Here is an 18160-nt window from a genome sequence, read left to right on the forward strand (position 1 = left end):
CAGCTTGAGCCACCGAGCCCACTCCCACTCACCTTCATCACTTCTTCTGCTTTGCCCTCAGGAGGCACCATGTACAGGGACAGCCGGAGGTTCTCTGTGACCACCACCAGCGCCTCCTTCTTCTCCATGTAAAACAGCGTCTGGATTGCGCTGTCTGCGGCCACCATCTGAGTGGTCTTGCCCTTCCCATCCACATAGTGCACCGTCCCTGGGGGCAAAGGTAGGGTCACTACATAAGGAGGCCCTTGTTTATCCGTTTCCACGACCCTCACAAGAAGCCATTTCTATCAACTTAAGAACATTTTCAAAGCAAAGCATCTTCCGTATAAGAACTTAAAAATGTGCCCAGTGTGGTGGCTCAGGCCTGTAATCAGGTGATCTCACCTGAAGTCAGGAGTTCAAGACCAGCCTGGCCAGCAGGGTGAAATGCTGTCTCTAATGAAAATAGAAAAACAAGCTGGGCGTGGTGGTGGGTGCCTGTAATCCCAGCTACTTGGGAGACCTAGGCATGAGAATCACTTGAACCCAAGAGGTGGAGGTTGCTGTGAGCTGAGATCATGCCACTGCACTTTAGCCTATGTGACAGAGTGAGACTCTGCCTCAAAAAAAAAAGTACTTAAAAATGAAGCATGTGACCTGAACTTACAGGCTGCAACCTCCACTTTATGGGTTTAGCTCAGCCTCCAGCTGTCTCTGTTGATTCCTTCTCTGCCCCATCTTGGTGGATTTCACATCCACGCTGCTGACCCTGCAGATCTGGCAGCCTCGGAGCTCTGTGTCCATCTCATGTCCTCTACACGCTGAGGCCCTAAATGATGAGCCCTCTCTGTGGCCACTGCTCCCTGTCCCCTCTGCCCCAGGTGTTGCTGCTGTGCCGCCTGCCTCCTGGCAGGCTCTTAACCTCCACAAGCTGTTCCAGGTCTGAGCTGCAGGACTCAGCTGAACCCAGTGTGGAACCCCGCTCCTCCCGCCCTACCCGAGCCTGCTCCAATGCTGGCCAGCCACTGTCTGAAGCCCCTGTGCAGGCTGGGAGACTCGGGCTCATTTCTGCTGCTGTGCAGGAGCCTTCTCTGGGAGCCTTCTCACCTTCCTCTCCCATCTTTTGCCCGATGGCTAACGAGTTCTTATTTTTATTATTCTTTTTCTAAGAGACAGGTTCTCACTGTGTCAGCCAGTCTGCAGTACAGTGACATGCTCATAGCCTACTGCAGCCTTGACCTCCTGGGTTCAAGTGATTCTCCCACCTAGGCCTCCCAGGTAACTGAGACCACAGGCAAGCACCACCACACCCAGCACAAGTTCTTATTCAATAGAAAAATTCAAGAAAATTCAAGACGATCTAGAGGCGAATGGTTGACACTAACTAGTATTTAATAAGCATATGGAACATGGCAGGCTCAGTTCTAAGCATCTTCACAGGTGGTAACTGGGTAGACACCAGTATTATCCCCATTTTCCACAGAAGGACATGACGCACATTCATGAACTCACCCCCGAAGCCCACAGCTCCTGGACCACCACCAGAAATTTGCAGCCCACACGCCGCCAGAGCTGGCTCCTCCCTGGCATGTACCCGTCTCCTCCAGGCAACCAGCGTCTCTTCCTTGTGGGCCTCATCCCTACACCCCCTTCTCATTCACCTATCCTGGCACGTCCCTCCTTGCCACCTCACAGTGCTGTACCCACTCGGATGTCCCCACTGTGATCTTCTCAATGTTCTCCCTCTATTGGCTCTGCCTCTTCATCTCTAAAATGCAATATTTCTGTTATTTAAAAATTACAAAAACCACACAGCTCCGTCTGCTGCCATCTGTTTTCTTCTTCCTGTCAAGATCCAGCTGCTTGGTGAAACCAAGAAAAAGCCTCCTTTCTCCCGAGACCTGGCCACCTCTGTGCAGCTCTTGTCTCCTCAGCTGCGCCAGCAACAGACACACCTGGGCCGGTGTCACATGGCTGTGAGAGATGCGCTTTTCTTTTAACTTCATATTGCATTTTTGTGGCCTTGGCTGGGCAGCTCGTCTCCCTCGTACAGTGAGGAGGAGCGGGCTGAACACCAGACACGTTGTGCCCAGTGCTGACCTCCTGATGAAGGCTGGCCAGGGGCTGCAAGCTGCAGTGAAACCCCCTGCCCTGCTCACACCTCATTCCCACACCCTAGCCAAGTACCTGGCATACAGTAGGTGCTTGATAGTACCATAGATTGAATACCAGGGGTGCCACCAAAGAATCTTTCCAAAACTGTCTCCGGTGCCATGCAGTGTGTAACAGTTGATTAAAAGTCTCCTCATGAAAACCCTTCAAACACAAGCAAAGCTCAACTTGTCTATGAGAACAAAGTGATGGCAACCTTTCAACAGCAGACGGTTGCCTGCAGAGAGTGGCTGCCGCGGCACTCCACCCAGCACACATCATCGTTCTGTGCATCTTGCTGCAATTACCATCACTGTTCTATGCAGAACACCATCCATGAGTTTAACTCCCCTACCAGACACCGCTAAAACGCTAGGACCCTTGAGAATCACAACCAAAGTTCCTCACCATCCATCAGACTGACAAAGAACGACAGCCCCTCCTGAGACCCCAACTTCAGCAAGCTTCCAGAGCTGCTCTTCTTCCAGTTAAACATGTCCAGAGCCTTCTCGTCGCCACTCACAGCTGCCTTTGCCAACTGAACCAGGTCCCTGAAAGCAAACATGACACAAAGTCGAGATTCTTCCACGTTCCTGGAGTGACTCGGGGCTGGGGCCCCTCCTAGATCAGGAGCAGCCCATTTCCCACTTCCCCCAATGCAAACACACGCACGGGTCACAGGGTGAGCGCCACACTTACTCGCCAGGAGGGGGGAGCCGGAAGATGCAGTGTGTGAGGTGTTTCCCATACTCGTGTTTCAGCAGGGGCATCCCTTGCACTCGGCCCCTTTGGTCCAACCTCCACAAGAGCAAGACACCAAGCTGCAAAGACCCAAAACTACATGTTAGGACACGTGTCCTGACAGAATGACTGGTGGAAGGCAACAGTTGAACTGTGCAACAAGATATATGCACATTCCTTTCTAAAAAATTACAAGACTACTGTGTATACACCATGACAATTTCAAACAATTCCAAAGTGTTTAAAGAAAGAACTAGAAACCCTTTTATAGAGCATTCTCCATCTTCATGCCTAGAGATAGCAACTGCTATATATTCAAGGTGCTTTTGTTTTTTTGTTTTTTGGAGACAGAGTCTCACTCCGTCGCCAGGTGCCAGGCTGGAGTGCAGTGGTGCGGTATCGGCTCACTGCAACCTCCACCTCCCGGGTTCAAGCAATTCTCCTACCTCAGCTTCCTGAGTAGCTGGGACTACAGGCGCACACCACCACGTTCAGCTAATTTTTGTATTTTTAGTAGAGACGGGTTTTCACCATGTTGGCCAGGATGGTCTCGATCTCTTAACCTCGTGATCCGCCCGCTTTGGCCTCCGAAAGTGCTGGGATTACAGGCATGAGCCACTACGCCTGGCCTATATTCAAGTTTTTAAAATAAACTTTTAACTTTAAAGTAGACTCCCATTTGCAGAAAAACTGCACAGATAGTGAAGAATTCCTGTATCTTCCACCCAGTCCCCTATTATCAGGTTCTTACCTTGGCATAGCACAGTGCTTACCATTAGTGACTATTGTTGCATTACTGTTAACTAAGTCCACATTTCAGTCACACATCTTCAGTTCTTCCCCAATACCCCTTTCTGTCCCAGGACACCAACTGGGACACCACATGACATCTGGCCTCCGTGTCTCCTCAATTTTTCCCCAATACCCCTTTCTGTCCCAGGACCCCAACTGGGACCACCACGTGACATTTGGCTGCTGTATCTCCTTGGGCTCCTATGGGCTGTGACACTGTCTCAGGCTCTTTGTCTTGAGGCCCTGGACGGTTTGAGCCCTGCTGGCCGGATATATCATGGGATGCCCCTCCACTGGGATTGTTGATGGTTTTTCTTAGTTACCTGGGGTGGAGGGTGTGGGGAGGAGGAGCAGAGCTGAGGTGCCTTCTCTGCATGCCGCATCCCCATGACTTGTCACTGCTGGTGCTGACCTTGACCACCTAGTGGAGGTCGTGCTTGTGGGGTCTTTCCACTGTGAAGTGGCTCTTCCCCTGGTCCTCTCTCCATCCTGTACTATTCAGAAGGAAGTCGCTCTGTGCAGCCCACACTTGAGGAGTGGGAGTTATGCTCTACCCTCAGGGGTGGAGCATCCATGTAAACTACCTGGGCTTCTTCAGCATAGGAGATTTGCCTCTTCCCCACCACTTACTTACTCATTCAATCCTGTGTATCAGGATGGACACATGGATATTTACTTCCCATTCTGGGTTACCATGCAAGGCTGCCTCATGTATGCTGGCATGCTGTTGCTCACACTGCACCAGCTATAAGCTCTCCAGTTGGCCTTTGTGTCCCTCTGATGTGCCCTCATCACCTGGGTTTGGTGAGCACTTTCTTTCTGGTGCCCTAAGATTATCTAGGCTCATTTTTCATTTTTTTTCTCTTTTTTGGGACAGGGTCTCACTGTGTTGCCCAGGCTGGAATGGAGTGGTACAATCACAGCCCACTGCAACCCCAGCCTCTGGAGTAGCTGGGAATACAGATGCTCACCACCACACCGGGCTAATTTTTGTATTTTCTGTAGATATGTGGTCTCACTATGTTGCCCAGGCTGACATCAAACTCCAGGGCTCAAGCAATTTTCCCACCTCTGCCTCCCAAAGTGCTAGGATTACAGGTGTGAGCCACAGAGCCTAGCCTAGGCTCAGTTTTCTATTCCAGTCCTGGAATCAGCCATTTCTCCAAGGAGCCCTGGTTGCTTTATTGGAGAATGGAGTTAGAAGCAAAGACCTGGTGCTGGGCACGCTGTACACTCAATTTAAAATCATCACAGTGGCAAATGCATGGCACAGACAAGTGTGAGCAAAGTTCTGGGAAGGGGAAGGCAGCTTCATGAGGATGGCTGGTGGTGCCTCCCGTGACTGGGGGAGGCGGCTGGCGGTGCCCAAGAGCAGCATCGCCATCTGAACCTGTCTGCATGACTCTTCTGCTTTGATGTCAAGCACACCCCAGGGGACTCTTCCTGGCCCAAAACTGGGGGACACATTAGCCCACAGTGTGCTCTTCTTCCCACCACCTTTTCAGGCAGCACCGACTCCCATCTCCCCAAATGCTGGACAGGAAGAGGACTTTCAAATAAGGTCAGATTTGAAAGAAACTTATACAAGAAAGGTTTTGCAAGATCTAAGATACCATGTGGCATGTAAAAACACGCCATAGGAATAGTATATATTACCATATGATTCTTAACTACAACAGCTTGATGAAGACAAGAATAAAAACACCATTGGAAGGCCGGACATGGTGGCTCTCGCCTGTAATCCCAGCAGTTTGGGAGGCTGAGGTGAGCTGATCACTTGAGGTCAGAAGTTCAAGACCAGACTAGCTAACATGGTGAAACCTGGTCTCTACTAAAAATACAAAAATTAGCTGGGCATGTGATTCACACCTGTAATCCCAGCTACTTGGGAGGCTGAGGCAGGAGAATCATTTGAACCTGGGAAACAGAGGTTGCATGAGCTGAGATCACACCACTGCACTCCAGCCTGGGTGACAGAGTGAGACTCTGTCTCAAAACAACAACAACAACGACAACAAAACAACAAACCCCCCACTATTGGTGTCTCTGTGTTAGTGATTTTAAAAATATTTTTTAAATAATGCTTGCATATTGAGAAAAAGCCCCACCTAACAACAGAAATGAAAATAAATGACCCTCCTCTCCCCTGTCCCAGCCTCCTCCCTGGAGCTGAGTAATGTGGTGACTCCTGTGTCTGCAAAGCATTTTATACACACCACATCCTCAGGGGTATTCATTCCTGTGTCCTCAGCCACTTTTGTTTTTTTTCCCAAGTGACTTTACAGGTCTTTATTAGCATATACAAGCTTCTAGCTGACTGCCTCACCAGCATTCTGAACATCATCAGACAGACCGACGTCCGTGTTTCCAGGCTGCTTCCCTGTGGGAAGAGGTTGCTGGATGCAAATGTTGAGAGCACCTGCACCCAGAAGCAGAGATCTCTGCTCAGGCGGATGAACATAAACCCTTGTTCCGAGAGAGGGACAGGTGTCTACTATCAAGAGCTCCACTTTCACCAACTCATGGGAAAGGAAGTCACAGGATGCAATGAGTCAATATTCCCGATCCCCAGGTTTCTAGGAATGTAAGCATGAAGTACAGATGCAGAACTGGGCCTGAGGCGCCTCCACCTCTGCGGCTCACCCTCTGCTCCTCACCCCAACTCTAGCGTTGAACTGCCCCAGGGTCCAGGCTTGGGTCTTCTCTGTCTTAATTTTTTGTACCTCTCACCACTCCTGAAGGTAATCTTTTGTGTGCAGGGTATCCACCATCTGTGAATTCTTTCTAAGTTATTCTACACAGTATAATTTTATATAGTAAGACCCTAAAGAAAAGCTACCCCAAAGGTGAAAAACTAGGTCTACTTGTGAAGGGCAAGAGTTAAATGTACTAAGGGAGTAATGGGAAAGCAGCATGCGCTGGGTGAGCATCTCGCCTCATCTCGGTGGTGCCTTAAGACATCAAAGCGTGAGTTATGCTGGCTGTTCTCCAGCGGCACGTCACTGGGAAGCTTTGCTAAATGCTGGCTGGCCCTGCATCAGGGTCTGGGTTTACTTGACCCTCACACTCAGTTCTGCAGGAGCTCCCCAGAAGGTGCGAGTGGCCTGGCCTGTCTGACATGCTCTCCTCTTCTCTACTGGTGAGACTTCTAAGGGACACTTAGTGGGATATCCTTTATAGGGATCGCAGTCACCCACCTCCCCAGTTACTGCTGATGGGTGCACTGTGGGCACTTGGCCCGAGCTAGACTTTGGGGTCCCCTCCCTGAGTCTGGACTTGGGACAGGGAGGAGGAGCCAGGTCGTCCTAAATTGGCTGTGCTCTCCTGTGAGACTGTGGGACACTCCAGTGGCCTCAGTTTAAGTGTATTTCTAACTTCAGCTGGTCTGGGATGATTCCACTGGTAACCACAACAGGGTCTCTGATGCAAGAGCAGGGAAGCCCCTTGCACCATGTCTGGGGAAGAGATGTCTCTGCGGTATGGCATTCGAAATGTTGTTCCCTCGTTATTACTTCTCTTCCTGCTTGAACTCATTATTAAATTAGTTTCAGCATAATCTTAGATTTTCCTAGAAGGATTAGGTATTTCTGCTCGTAAATATTCAGACTCACAGGACTTGATCAACTGATACCTGGGTTTCGTTTTATGTCTGGATTATCTATTTTTCTAGCTGTTTCTATCTTTCTTTTTTTCAAGAGATGGGGTCTTGCTATGGTGCCCAGGCTAGACTCAAACTCCTGGGCCCAACTGATCCTCCTGCCTTGGCCTCCGAAGTAGCTGGGACTACAGGTTCATGCCACCATGCCTGGCTTACTTGTTTCTTAATACAGTCAAGATGAGATACAAAATTCAATGATCCTGAATTACTTTACACTAAAGGGGGATTGGCAGACAGTTCCACAGCAGGGAGGTAGGAAAGATCACCAAGGAAGTAGAAATTTGGGGACAGGTCAATGTCATTAAGTGAGAATTGAACAGAAAAACTGAAAAAAATCCTCCAGAAAAAGGGAACAACCTGATAGAAAAATCGGCAAATAATATCATCAGAAATAGAAACAGAAATGGCTCCTATGAATGATATTCATCCTCGATAGCAAGAGAAACATAAATGGGACTTCTGAGGAACACTTAGACCCACTAGGGAGCTGTTCTGGATTAAAACACTACTGAGATACTACTTTTCTTTTTTTGAGACGGAGTCTGGCTTTGTCACCCAGGCTGGAGTGCAGTGGTACAATCTCGGCTCACTGCAACCTCCGCCTCCGGGGTTCAAGCAACTCTCCTGCCTCAGCCCCGCAAGTAGCTGGGACTACAGGCGCGCAACACCATGCCCGGCTAATTTTTTGTATTTTTAGTAGAGATGGGTTTTCACCGAGTTAGTCAGGATGGCCTCGATCTCCTGACCTCCTAATCCACAGGCCTCAGCTTCCCAAAGTACTGGGATTACAGGTGTGAGCGACTGTGCCTGGTCAAGATACTACTTTTCTAAGCAGTTCTGCTACTCAGATGCAGCTCTCTAAGGAGACAGGCTGTTGTGTGGTGTAAGCTCGTGCAGGCCCTTAGGCCAGTGGTGTGGGCATCTGCTAAGTCGCAGGACATCACTGGGACCCATCGGCACCCCCTTCTCGGCGTTTTTCTAAATGTATACGTGTGCAAAATGGCAAAAGCATGTTACTCACTGCGTCACTGTCTAATTAGCAAAAGACTGAAAACCACCAAAATGTTAATCAAAGGAGGCTGGTTCAATAAGTTACAACATTCATATAATGAAAAGCTGGTTTAAAGATAACAAGGAAGTTTGCTATTTACCCATATGGAAGAATCACCAAGATATGCCATTAAATGGAAAAAGCAAGAGACATGACAGTGTGTACAGGATGCCACCACTTATGTGAAAAAGAATGAGGAAATCAGGAGACAATGTCCTCTATGTGATATTTCTGCCAAAAATGTATGAAATGAAACTATTATGAGGAGACAATCAAACACAGCCAACTTGAGTACTTGAGTGACAGTCTATAAAACAACTGTTAGTCTATACCCTCAAAATGTCAATTTCATGAAATATCAAAAAAAGGAAGGACGAAGGAAGTAAGGAAGGCAGGCAGACAGGCAGGATGACTGACCAATGGACTGACCAGGGAATTGTTCTTGATGAAAAGAAACTAGCTAGAAGTGATAGCTCATACCTGTAATCCCAGCACCTTGGGAGTCCAAGGCAGGTGGATCACCTGATGTCAGGAGTTCAAGACCAGCCTGGCCAATATGAGGAAACCCAGTCTCTACTCAAAATACAAAAATTAGCTAGGCGTGGTGGCGCATGCCTGTAATCTCAGCTACTTGGGAGACCTAGGCACAAGAATCACTTGAACCTGGGAGGTGAAGGTTGCAGTGAGCTGAAAATGTGCCACTACACTCCAGCCTGGGTGGCAGAGGAAGACTCCATCTCAAAAAAAAAAGAGCCTAGAGAGAAATAACAGTGAAATGCGATGCATGACCCTTTAGTGGATCCTGGATTGAAAAAAAAACAGCTCTAAAGGACATTCCTAGGGCAACTGGAGAAACGTGAATATAAAGTGCATCTTGGATGTCGGCACTGTCACTGATTCACTTCCTGAAGTGTCATAACTCTGCTGTGGCTGTGCAGGAGAATGCCCTAGGCCTTAGGAGAGTGACGTCTAAATACGCAGCATTGAAGCATCATGTCTACAATAAACTCACAAATATTCAGGAAGAATACACATGCAGCAAGAGAGAAAGCGGACTTGGTAGTGGGAAGGGCTGGCAAATCGACATGGAGGGTGGAAGGGTGTCTCTGCACTGTTCTTTCAACTCCTCTCATAATTTAGAAACTTCAAAATCTCAAGTTAGAAAGAGAATGCATTTGTGTGTGCTGAAGAAATGGGAGAAATGGTAAGAAGCCATGTTTGCTGGAGGGCAGCCATGGGACTGAGGAGACAGGACATGGTCAATCTTCACTCTAGCCTGTTACCCTTTTTGAATCTTGGAACATGTGAGTGTGTTACCTGTTGTTAATTAAGGAAACACATGATAACACTCTGCCATACAAGTGTGATTCAGCTGGCTCTGCGCCGCATCGCTCTGCTGTGGGTCTGTCCTGCGCACTGTGCAATGGGTGGCTGCATCCAGCACCCACTGGGGTCCAGCAGCATCCTCCTCCCAAACTGTGACAACAGAAAATGTGTCTGGATTCTGTACCATGTCCCCTATGGGGCAGAATCAACCCAGGTAAGAAGCCCAGAGCTATACGAACAGGCCTAGGGAAAAGTGGCAGTATCTGAGTGCTTACCCCATCTTTATGAATGGAGTTTCCCAGCACAGTTCATTTATAAAGGTGCAGCTGTACCTATGCCACAGAGTGGCAAATTTTCAAGCTTTGCTTCCATTATAAAACAAAATCTACAATTGCATCTGACAAGATCAACTGAATTTAGTCACAAGATATTTTCCGTATTTTGATGTTTTGTACTCTGAAGAGCACGGTCAGAGAAGGCCAGGGTCTGAAAGCAGCGTCCCGCCCGTGTTGACTCACCCTGTCCCCAGACAGCAGGCAGTTCCCACTGGGGCTCCAACTGAGCACGGTGATGTCGGCCGTGTGTGTCGGGGACACCGGGTGCTGCTCCTTGTCCTGCTTGTTAAACACCGTAACTTCTCCAGTCTCCCAGCCCACAGCTAGCACCAGGCGCGTCGGGTGCCAGCACAGGGAAGCAACCCGGAACGGCCTCTCGACGTGTGTATCCGGCACGCACTCCCCCTGCATTGGACAAGAGATAAAATCCCCCAGTTCAGAGAGGGATAGCTCCTTCAAGACCTTTTGTCTTATCTGTGGACTCCACATAGGTGACAAGCTATAAAGAGCTACTTATTAAGGTAATGTTCTCAGTAGGCTCTTTAACCTTTCATAAACACATCACAACCTTGCTCCTAGCTGAGCTACTAAAGCAGAAGGTAACCTGCACTTAGCTGACAACCCCGACCACCCTGTCAAGGAGTGCCACCTCCTCCCCATGGCTGCTGGATGGCTGGCATGTATCTTAGTGGGTGTGGCTGGGTTCCATAAAACCTTATTTACAAAAACCAGCAGTGAGCCAGCAGGTGAGGTTTGTTGCCACAAGGGTCTCAAGTGTGATCCAGAGACTCCAGGACCCTTTCAGGGCTCTGAAAGGTGAAGATTATTTTCAGAATGATACTGACAGTTTCGGTGCCACTCATACTCTCCTCCTCTCACGAGTCTATAGTGGAGCTTTTCTAAGGCTGTGTGATGTGGTGATGTCACTGATGACAGCTCATGAGATACGTGCTGTTTTCTTTTCTTTTTTTTTTTTTGAGACGGAGTCTTGCTCTGTCACCTAGGTTGGAGTGCAGTGGTGCAGTCCTGGCTCTGCAACCTCTGCTTCTCGGGCTCAAGCGTTCTTCTGCCTCAGCCTCCCGAGTAGCTGGAACTACAGGTGTGTGCCACCACGTCCAGCTAATTTTTGTATTTTCAGTAGAGAAGGGTTTCACCATATTAGCCAGGCTGGTCTTGAACTCCTGACCTCGTGATCCACCTGCTGCGGACTCCCAAAGTGCTGTGATTACAGGCGTGAGGCACCATGCCTGGCCATGTGTTGTGTTTTCTAAGATTTTCTAAAGAAGTAGTAGCTTTGGGGAAGATATAATGTGTTTTCAGAGATTTACTTGGTTTGCCCCCAGTTCTTCCACTGGGCTTAGGGGCCATCTCTGTGATCTCATCATTATCCGATAGATCATTATTTTGAAAACCTAAAGCTTTTCTTGTGCCAACTGGAACCATAGAAATATGCTGTTGACTAGTAGCACACTTGCCAGAGGTTCCGAGGGAGAAACTGGGAGGATATAGTGATGGATTACAAGGCAGGGGAGTGGGAGATGTCAATAGTCATGCCTAGGTCCCTGTTCTGGAAACCAGGACAGAGGGGGTACCTTTCATTGAGATGGGAGGTGCCTATCTAACTGAGCAGGAGGTATGAGGGAGATATGAGGCAGGGAGGGGTGGGGAACAATTTCACTTCAGTCCTGTGTAATTTGAGGTCTTCTTGAAACATCCCAGAGATGTCAGGAAGGCAGCTGGGTCCCTAAGCTTACAGCTCTGGGGGAACTTCTAGGCAGGAGACGTTATGTCTGCAAGCCACTGGGCATGCTCAGATCACAGGAGAAGGAAGAAACGAAGAGGAGCCTTGAGCAAACTCTGCAGAAGGCCATGGTATTCACAGGCTGGAAACCGAGGAAGAGCTGGCAAAGCCATGGAGGCCTGGCAGGGAATGCCCCGCCCCTGTGCTCTCAGCATGTTTCCCAGAGGACTTCACAGGAGTGTGGCACAGACAAGGACTCCAAAGTACTCAGAGGGTGACACCAAGAGGCAAGTGATGACTGTCGCTGCTTGGGCGAAGTTGTGGTGGCAACAGGGAGCCTGCAGAGGGCTGAAGAGTGAGTGTAGGAGGAAACCCCATTTTCTCTGTGGAGTATGAGGGCACTGAACACTGAGAGGCGGCTGTGGAAGTTTGAGGATCTTGGAGAAGCTGTTAGAGGTTGAATTGTGCCCCCACAAAGATATGTGGAAGTCCTATCTCCTGGTCCTTGTTACGTAGCCTCCTTTGGAAATACGGTATTTGCAGATGTGGGTAAGCTAAGATGAGGTCATTAGAGCAGACCCTAGTTAAACAAGCCTGGCATCCTTTTAGAAAGAGGAGAAGACACGCAGATGAGAAGGCTGTGCGACAGCAGAGGCAGGGCCGGGGCAGCACATGTGCCAGCCAGGGAGCACCGAAGCTTGCTGGGAACAGCAGGAGCAGGCCAGCAGCTCGGAGCAGACTCTCCCCTCAGCCTTCGGAGCCAGCAGGCCTGCTGACACCTGACCTTGCAGTTCGGGCCTCCAGGGCCACCAGAGTACCTTGCTGTTGTTTTCTGCCACCCAGTTTGTGGGAATGATTAGAGTTCCAAACGGCCACTGTGGAGCATGGAGGAGGGTGCTGACAGAGGAGCCTGCCTCAGGATCCACGAGCAGCACTGTGAGGTCATTTCTGGTGGTGACCGTGAACTGACAGTGCTTGATGCTGATAAGCATTAGCATTCCTAAACACATCCCCACGCCAACAGCCAGGGTGAAAGAACTGCCCACATACGAGGGCTTTTATAACACGGGGATTTGACCTCTGTGCAAACTGATGATGGATGTTGTTTTCTTCATGAATAAGCTAGAGTTTGCTTGAAAACATATAGACATGCACACACATAGGCATCACATGCACACATGCACATACACACGTGCACACACATGTGCACACACCCCTCCACAAATACACACACAGATCCACACACATACAGATGCGCATACACACACCCCAACATGTATACAGATGCACACACATACCCATATGCACACACAGGTGCACACACACGTGCATACACATACATGTGCGCATCAATACATTCCCAACGTACATACACACACAGATGCACACACACACCCATATGCACACACATGTGCACACACACGTGCATACACATACAGATGCACATACACATACCCCAACATGTATACAGATGCACACACATACCCATATGCACACACAGGTGCACACACACGTGCATACACATACATGTGTGCATCAATACATTCCCAACGTACATACACACACATACAGATGCACACACATACCCATATGCACACACATGTGCACACACACGTGCATACACATACATGTGCGCATCAATACATTCCCAACGTACATACACACACATACAGATGCACACACACACCCATATGCACACACACGTGCACACACATACATGTGCGCATCAATACATTCCCAACGTACATACACACACATACAGATGCACACACACACCCATATGCACACACACGTGCACACACACGTGCATACACATACAGATGCGCATACACACACCCCAACATGTATACAGATGCACACACATACCCATATGCACACACATGTGCACACACACGTGCATACACATACATGTGCGCATCAATACATTCCCAACATACATACACACACATACAGATGCACACACACACCCATATGCACACACACGTGCACACACGTGCATACACATACATGTGCACATCAATACATTCCCAACATACATACACACACACATACCCATATGCACACACATGTACACACACACGTGCATACACATACATGTGCGCATCAATACATTCCCAACATACATACATACACATACAGATGCACACACATACCCATATGCACACACATACATATGCTCATACACACACCCCGACACACACACACACCCCCATATGCACAGATACACACAGATGCACACATATACATGTGTGCATACACACACATACAGATGCACATACACACATACACATACTCATATGCACACACATACATATGCTCATAAACACACCCCAACACACACACACACCCATATGCATACACACATACACACAGATGCACACATATACATGTGCGTATACACACACCAACACACATACACACACCCATATGCACAGACACACACACAGACATGAGAACAACAATTACAAGGGCCAGAAGCTCCCACAGTCAGGCTCCTTGCTTCTGAGCACTCACCTGCTCCAGGTAAATATCCACACTGCCTCTCGAGGTGGGGCTGATGCAGGCGACTGCCAGGAACGGATGGACGGGGTGCCAGCTGATGTGTGAGGGTGACCCTGCTGCATCTGGGGCTTCTATCCGGTGGTCAAAATAGAGGGCCATGACGGAACTCAGGCCTGGTCAGCACTGAAACCTGCAAGGGGAAAACAATGACCAAGTCCAGTTGTTTTTAAAGAAGACAAACAATCCAGCAAGAAACTGAAGGTGAAAAGGAAAAATAAAAAAAAGAAAAAAGAAAATAAACAAAATGTACATGAACGACAACAGGGAAGCACCCCAAACCCAAAATCGCAAGACCGTTGGCAACTTGAAAACGCCTCGTGGACCGAGCAGGCAACCTGATGTGAGGAGAATGCCAACAGGGAGAAATGCAGCATGAGAAGCAGGGGTTAGACCCAGAATTACCCAGGGTGTGACAGAAACGAATACAGCTCACCTCCAGCAAAGGAGAAAAGAAAGAAGAGCCCTGCAGCCTATACTACACGTGCAATCCTCGGTAACTGTCATTCCAGTCACAGAAGGACAATTTCTATTTCTGCACTTGCCTTTTTTCCTTTTTAGACAAAGTCTCACTCTGTCGCCCAGGCTAGAGTGCAGTGGTACGATCACGGCTCACTGCAGCCTCAAACTCCTGAGCTCAAGTGAGCCTCCTACCTCAGCCTCTCAAGTAGCTGGGACTACAGACATGCACTACCACACCCAGCTAATTTTTTAATAATTTTTGTAGACACAAGGTTTTGCTATGTTGCCCAGGCTGGTCTCAAACTCCTGAGCTCAGGCAATCCTCCTGCCTTGGCCTCCCAAAGTGCTAGGATTACAGCCATGAGCCACTGCGCCCAGCCTATAGGTGCCTTTTAAACAACATTTTCAAACAAAATAAAAGCAAACTGCTCCGGAAGAGAGTACTGGCACAGGAAAAACCAGTACTCAATTTCCAGTAAGGCATAAAATCCAAGACTGTCTTCTACCTCTGACTTACAGGTGGTGGAAGACAGAAGCCTTCCTCTATTAGAGAATCAAGAACACACAGCCACAGCAGCTGCGAGATGTTGAGCTTGATCAGTTATGTGAACTGAATCTCTCTCATCCTTCCTTTCAGATCTGGAAAAGAGATACATATTGTTCCTTTTCAGGAGGGCTAGGGTGATAAATGAAGTGACAGTCTGGTTACTGCTCACTTTTTTACACCTCAGTCAATTTGGGGAAGTTAACTGGCAGAGAAAAGCTTATTTGTAGACTTGGTCTGCCGCCATTTAAAATTACTCAGGCTGGGTGTGGGGGCTCACGCCTGTAATCCTAGCACTTTTGGAGGCCGAGGTGGGCGGATTGCCTGAGCTCAGGAGTTCAAGACCAGCCTGGGCAAAATAGCAAAACCCCCCTCTCTACTAAAAATACAAAAAATTAGCCAGGTGCGATGGTGCATGCCTATCATCCCAGCTATTCAGGAGGCTGAGGCAGAAGAATCACCTGAACCCAGAAGGTGAAGGTTGCAGTGAGCTGAGATCCTGCCACTGTACTCCAGCAACAGAGCCAGACTCTGTCTCAAAAAAAAAAAAAATACTCAATTTCATATCCATTATGACAACTATCAGAAAAATAGAGGATGTGGAGAAACTGGAATGCTTGTACACTACTGCTGGGAATGTAAAATGGTACAGCTGCTGTGGAGAAGTCTGGCTGTTCCTAAAAACATGAAACATAGAATTACCATTTGATCCATCAATTCCACTTCTGGGTAAATAGTTCAAGTAATGAAAGGAACTTGAACAGGCATTTATACACCCATGTTCACAGCAGCATCATTCACAATAGCTAAAAAGTAGAGGCAATCCAAATGTCTATTGATGGATAAGTGCACAAAATGTCTACTTGTATAGTAGAATATTATTTAGCCTTAAAATTCTGATACATGTTACAAGATGGATGAAGCTTGAAGACAATATGCTAAATGAAATAAACCAGACACAGATAGACAAATGCTGTATAATTCACTTATATGAGGAACCCAGAATAGTCAAATATGATAGAGACAGAAAGTAGCCAGGTGTGGTGGCTCACGCCTTTAATCCCAACACTTTCGGAGGCCGACGCAGGCAGACTGCCTGAGGTCAGGAGTTCAAGACCAGTCTGGCCAAAATGGTGAAACACTGTCTCTACTAAAAACACAAAAAAATTAGCTGGGTGTGGTGGTGTGCACCTGTAATCCCAGCTACTGGGGAGGCTGAGGCAGGGGAATTGCTTGAACGAGGGAGGTGGAGGTTGCAGCGAGCAGAGATTGTGCCACTGCACTCCAGCCTGGGCAACAGAGAGAGACTCCAACTCAAACGCAAAAAGAAAGAAAGTAGAAGGGGGGTTGCCAGGGGCTGGTGGAGGAGGAACGAGTCAGGAATTTCTGTTTGGGACGATGAGAAAGTTCTGAAGATGACTGTGGTGATGGTTATACAACATCACGGATGTACTTAATGCCCCTGAACTGTATGCTTACACATGGCTGAAATAGTAAACTTCGTATTATGTATATTTAGCCACAATTAAAAAGTATTAGGCTGGGCACAGTGATTCGCATCTGTAATCTCAACACTTTGGGAGGCCAAGGGGGAGTATTACTCAAGCCCAGAGGTTTGAGACTCATCTAGGTAACATAACCTTGTCTCTACAAAAAAATTTAAAAATTAGCTTGGCATGGGGGTGTATACCTGTAGTTCCAGGTCTCAGGAGGCCAAGGTAGGCAGACTGTTTGAGGCCAGGAGGTTGAGGCTGCAGTGAGCTGTGACTGCAGCACTACAATCCAGCCTGGGTGACAAAGAGAGACCCTGTCTCAAAAAAACAAACAAACAAAAAATTGTTCAAAAATATTAGAGACCTGAAAAGTTCTATCAGGAGAGAAGGGCACAATGGGCTATGCTGTTTGCTTTCATCAGTACACAGACTATAGGAGTGGAAACTGGGAAGGCTGGTTTGGATCTGCAGAAGGTCACACTCTTCCATAAGAAGCTGGAAGACGCATAGATATGTATGAGTGAACCATCATATCTCAAATGCTGCCTTTCTCCTATGAATATATGCCCTGAATACTAAACACAGTCATAATTTTTGCTCTCACCACCACAGACTATAGACTGGCCGACTATGGCCCTGGTGGTGTGGCTGGTTCCCTCTCCAGGCTCTCACCTGGCTGGAGAAGCAGGAGGTGGGTGGGAGTCAGAGGAGGGCAGACCCCAGCCTCCTGCACATACATCACTTAGGAGACAGCTACACTGGGTAGGGCTCTGGTTTCTTTGAATAAAGTCCTCAGGCAAACCTTCAAAAAAGGCCATTAAAAGTGAAAACACACCAGACCAGACCAGGCGCGGTGGCTCACGCCTGTAATCCCAGCACTTTGTGGGGGCTTGAGGCAGGAGGATCATTTGAAGTCAGTAGTAGTTCAAGACCAGCCTGGCCAACATGATGAAACTCTGATGCTACTAAAATAAATAAATAAATAAATAATAAATACAAAAAATTAACCACACACACCTGTAATCCTAGCTACTCTGGAGGCTGAGACAGAATAATCACTTGAACCTGGGAAGTGGAGGTTGTAGTGAGCCGAGATAGCAGCACTGAACTCCAGCCTGGATAACAGAGCGAGACCTCGTCTCAAACAACAACAACAACAAAAAATCCACAAACAAACAAACACCTGATCAAAGTCTGGGCAATTTAAAATAGCAAAAGAAACCTTTAAATTAAAAAATGTATTTTTTACTTGTTTAGAGACAGGGTCCCCAGACTGGAGAGCAGTGGTGTAATCATGGCTCACTGTAGCCTTGAACTCCTGGGCTGAA

At 48.0% G+C, this 18160-nt stretch overlaps 1 protein-coding gene across 2 annotated transcripts in view; it reads right to left on the reverse strand.

Moving 5' to 3' along the window:
- IFT140 (intraflagellar transport 140) overlaps positions 1–18160 on the reverse strand; it is a 105985-nt gene that overhangs the window by 87018 nt on the left and 807 nt on the right. For both annotated transcript variants that reach the window (XM_064362292.1, XM_064362293.1), the window contains exons 2-7: positions 17668–17797; positions 14289–14466; positions 10217–10438; positions 2830–2951; positions 2539–2681; positions 33–208 (exon numbers count right to left, since the gene is read on the reverse strand). In XM_064362292.1, the coding sequence (XP_064218362.1) occupies positions 33–208; positions 2539–2681; positions 2830–2951; positions 10217–10438; positions 14289–14435 (810 nt within the window). In that variant the 5' untranslated portion in view covers positions 14436–14466; positions 17668–17797. The remainder of the gene's footprint in view (positions 1–32; positions 209–2538; positions 2682–2829; positions 2952–10216; positions 10439–14288; positions 14467–17667; positions 17798–18160) is intronic.

The sequence above is a fragment of the Aotus nancymaae genome, unplaced genomic scaffold, assembly GCF_030222135.1.
Source record: "Aotus nancymaae isolate 86718 unplaced genomic scaffold, 86718_ANA_hifiasm-v0.15.2.pri h1tg000049l, whole genome shotgun sequence".
Classification (NCBI taxonomy): domain Eukaryota; kingdom Metazoa; phylum Chordata; class Mammalia; order Primates; family Aotidae; genus Aotus; species Aotus nancymaae.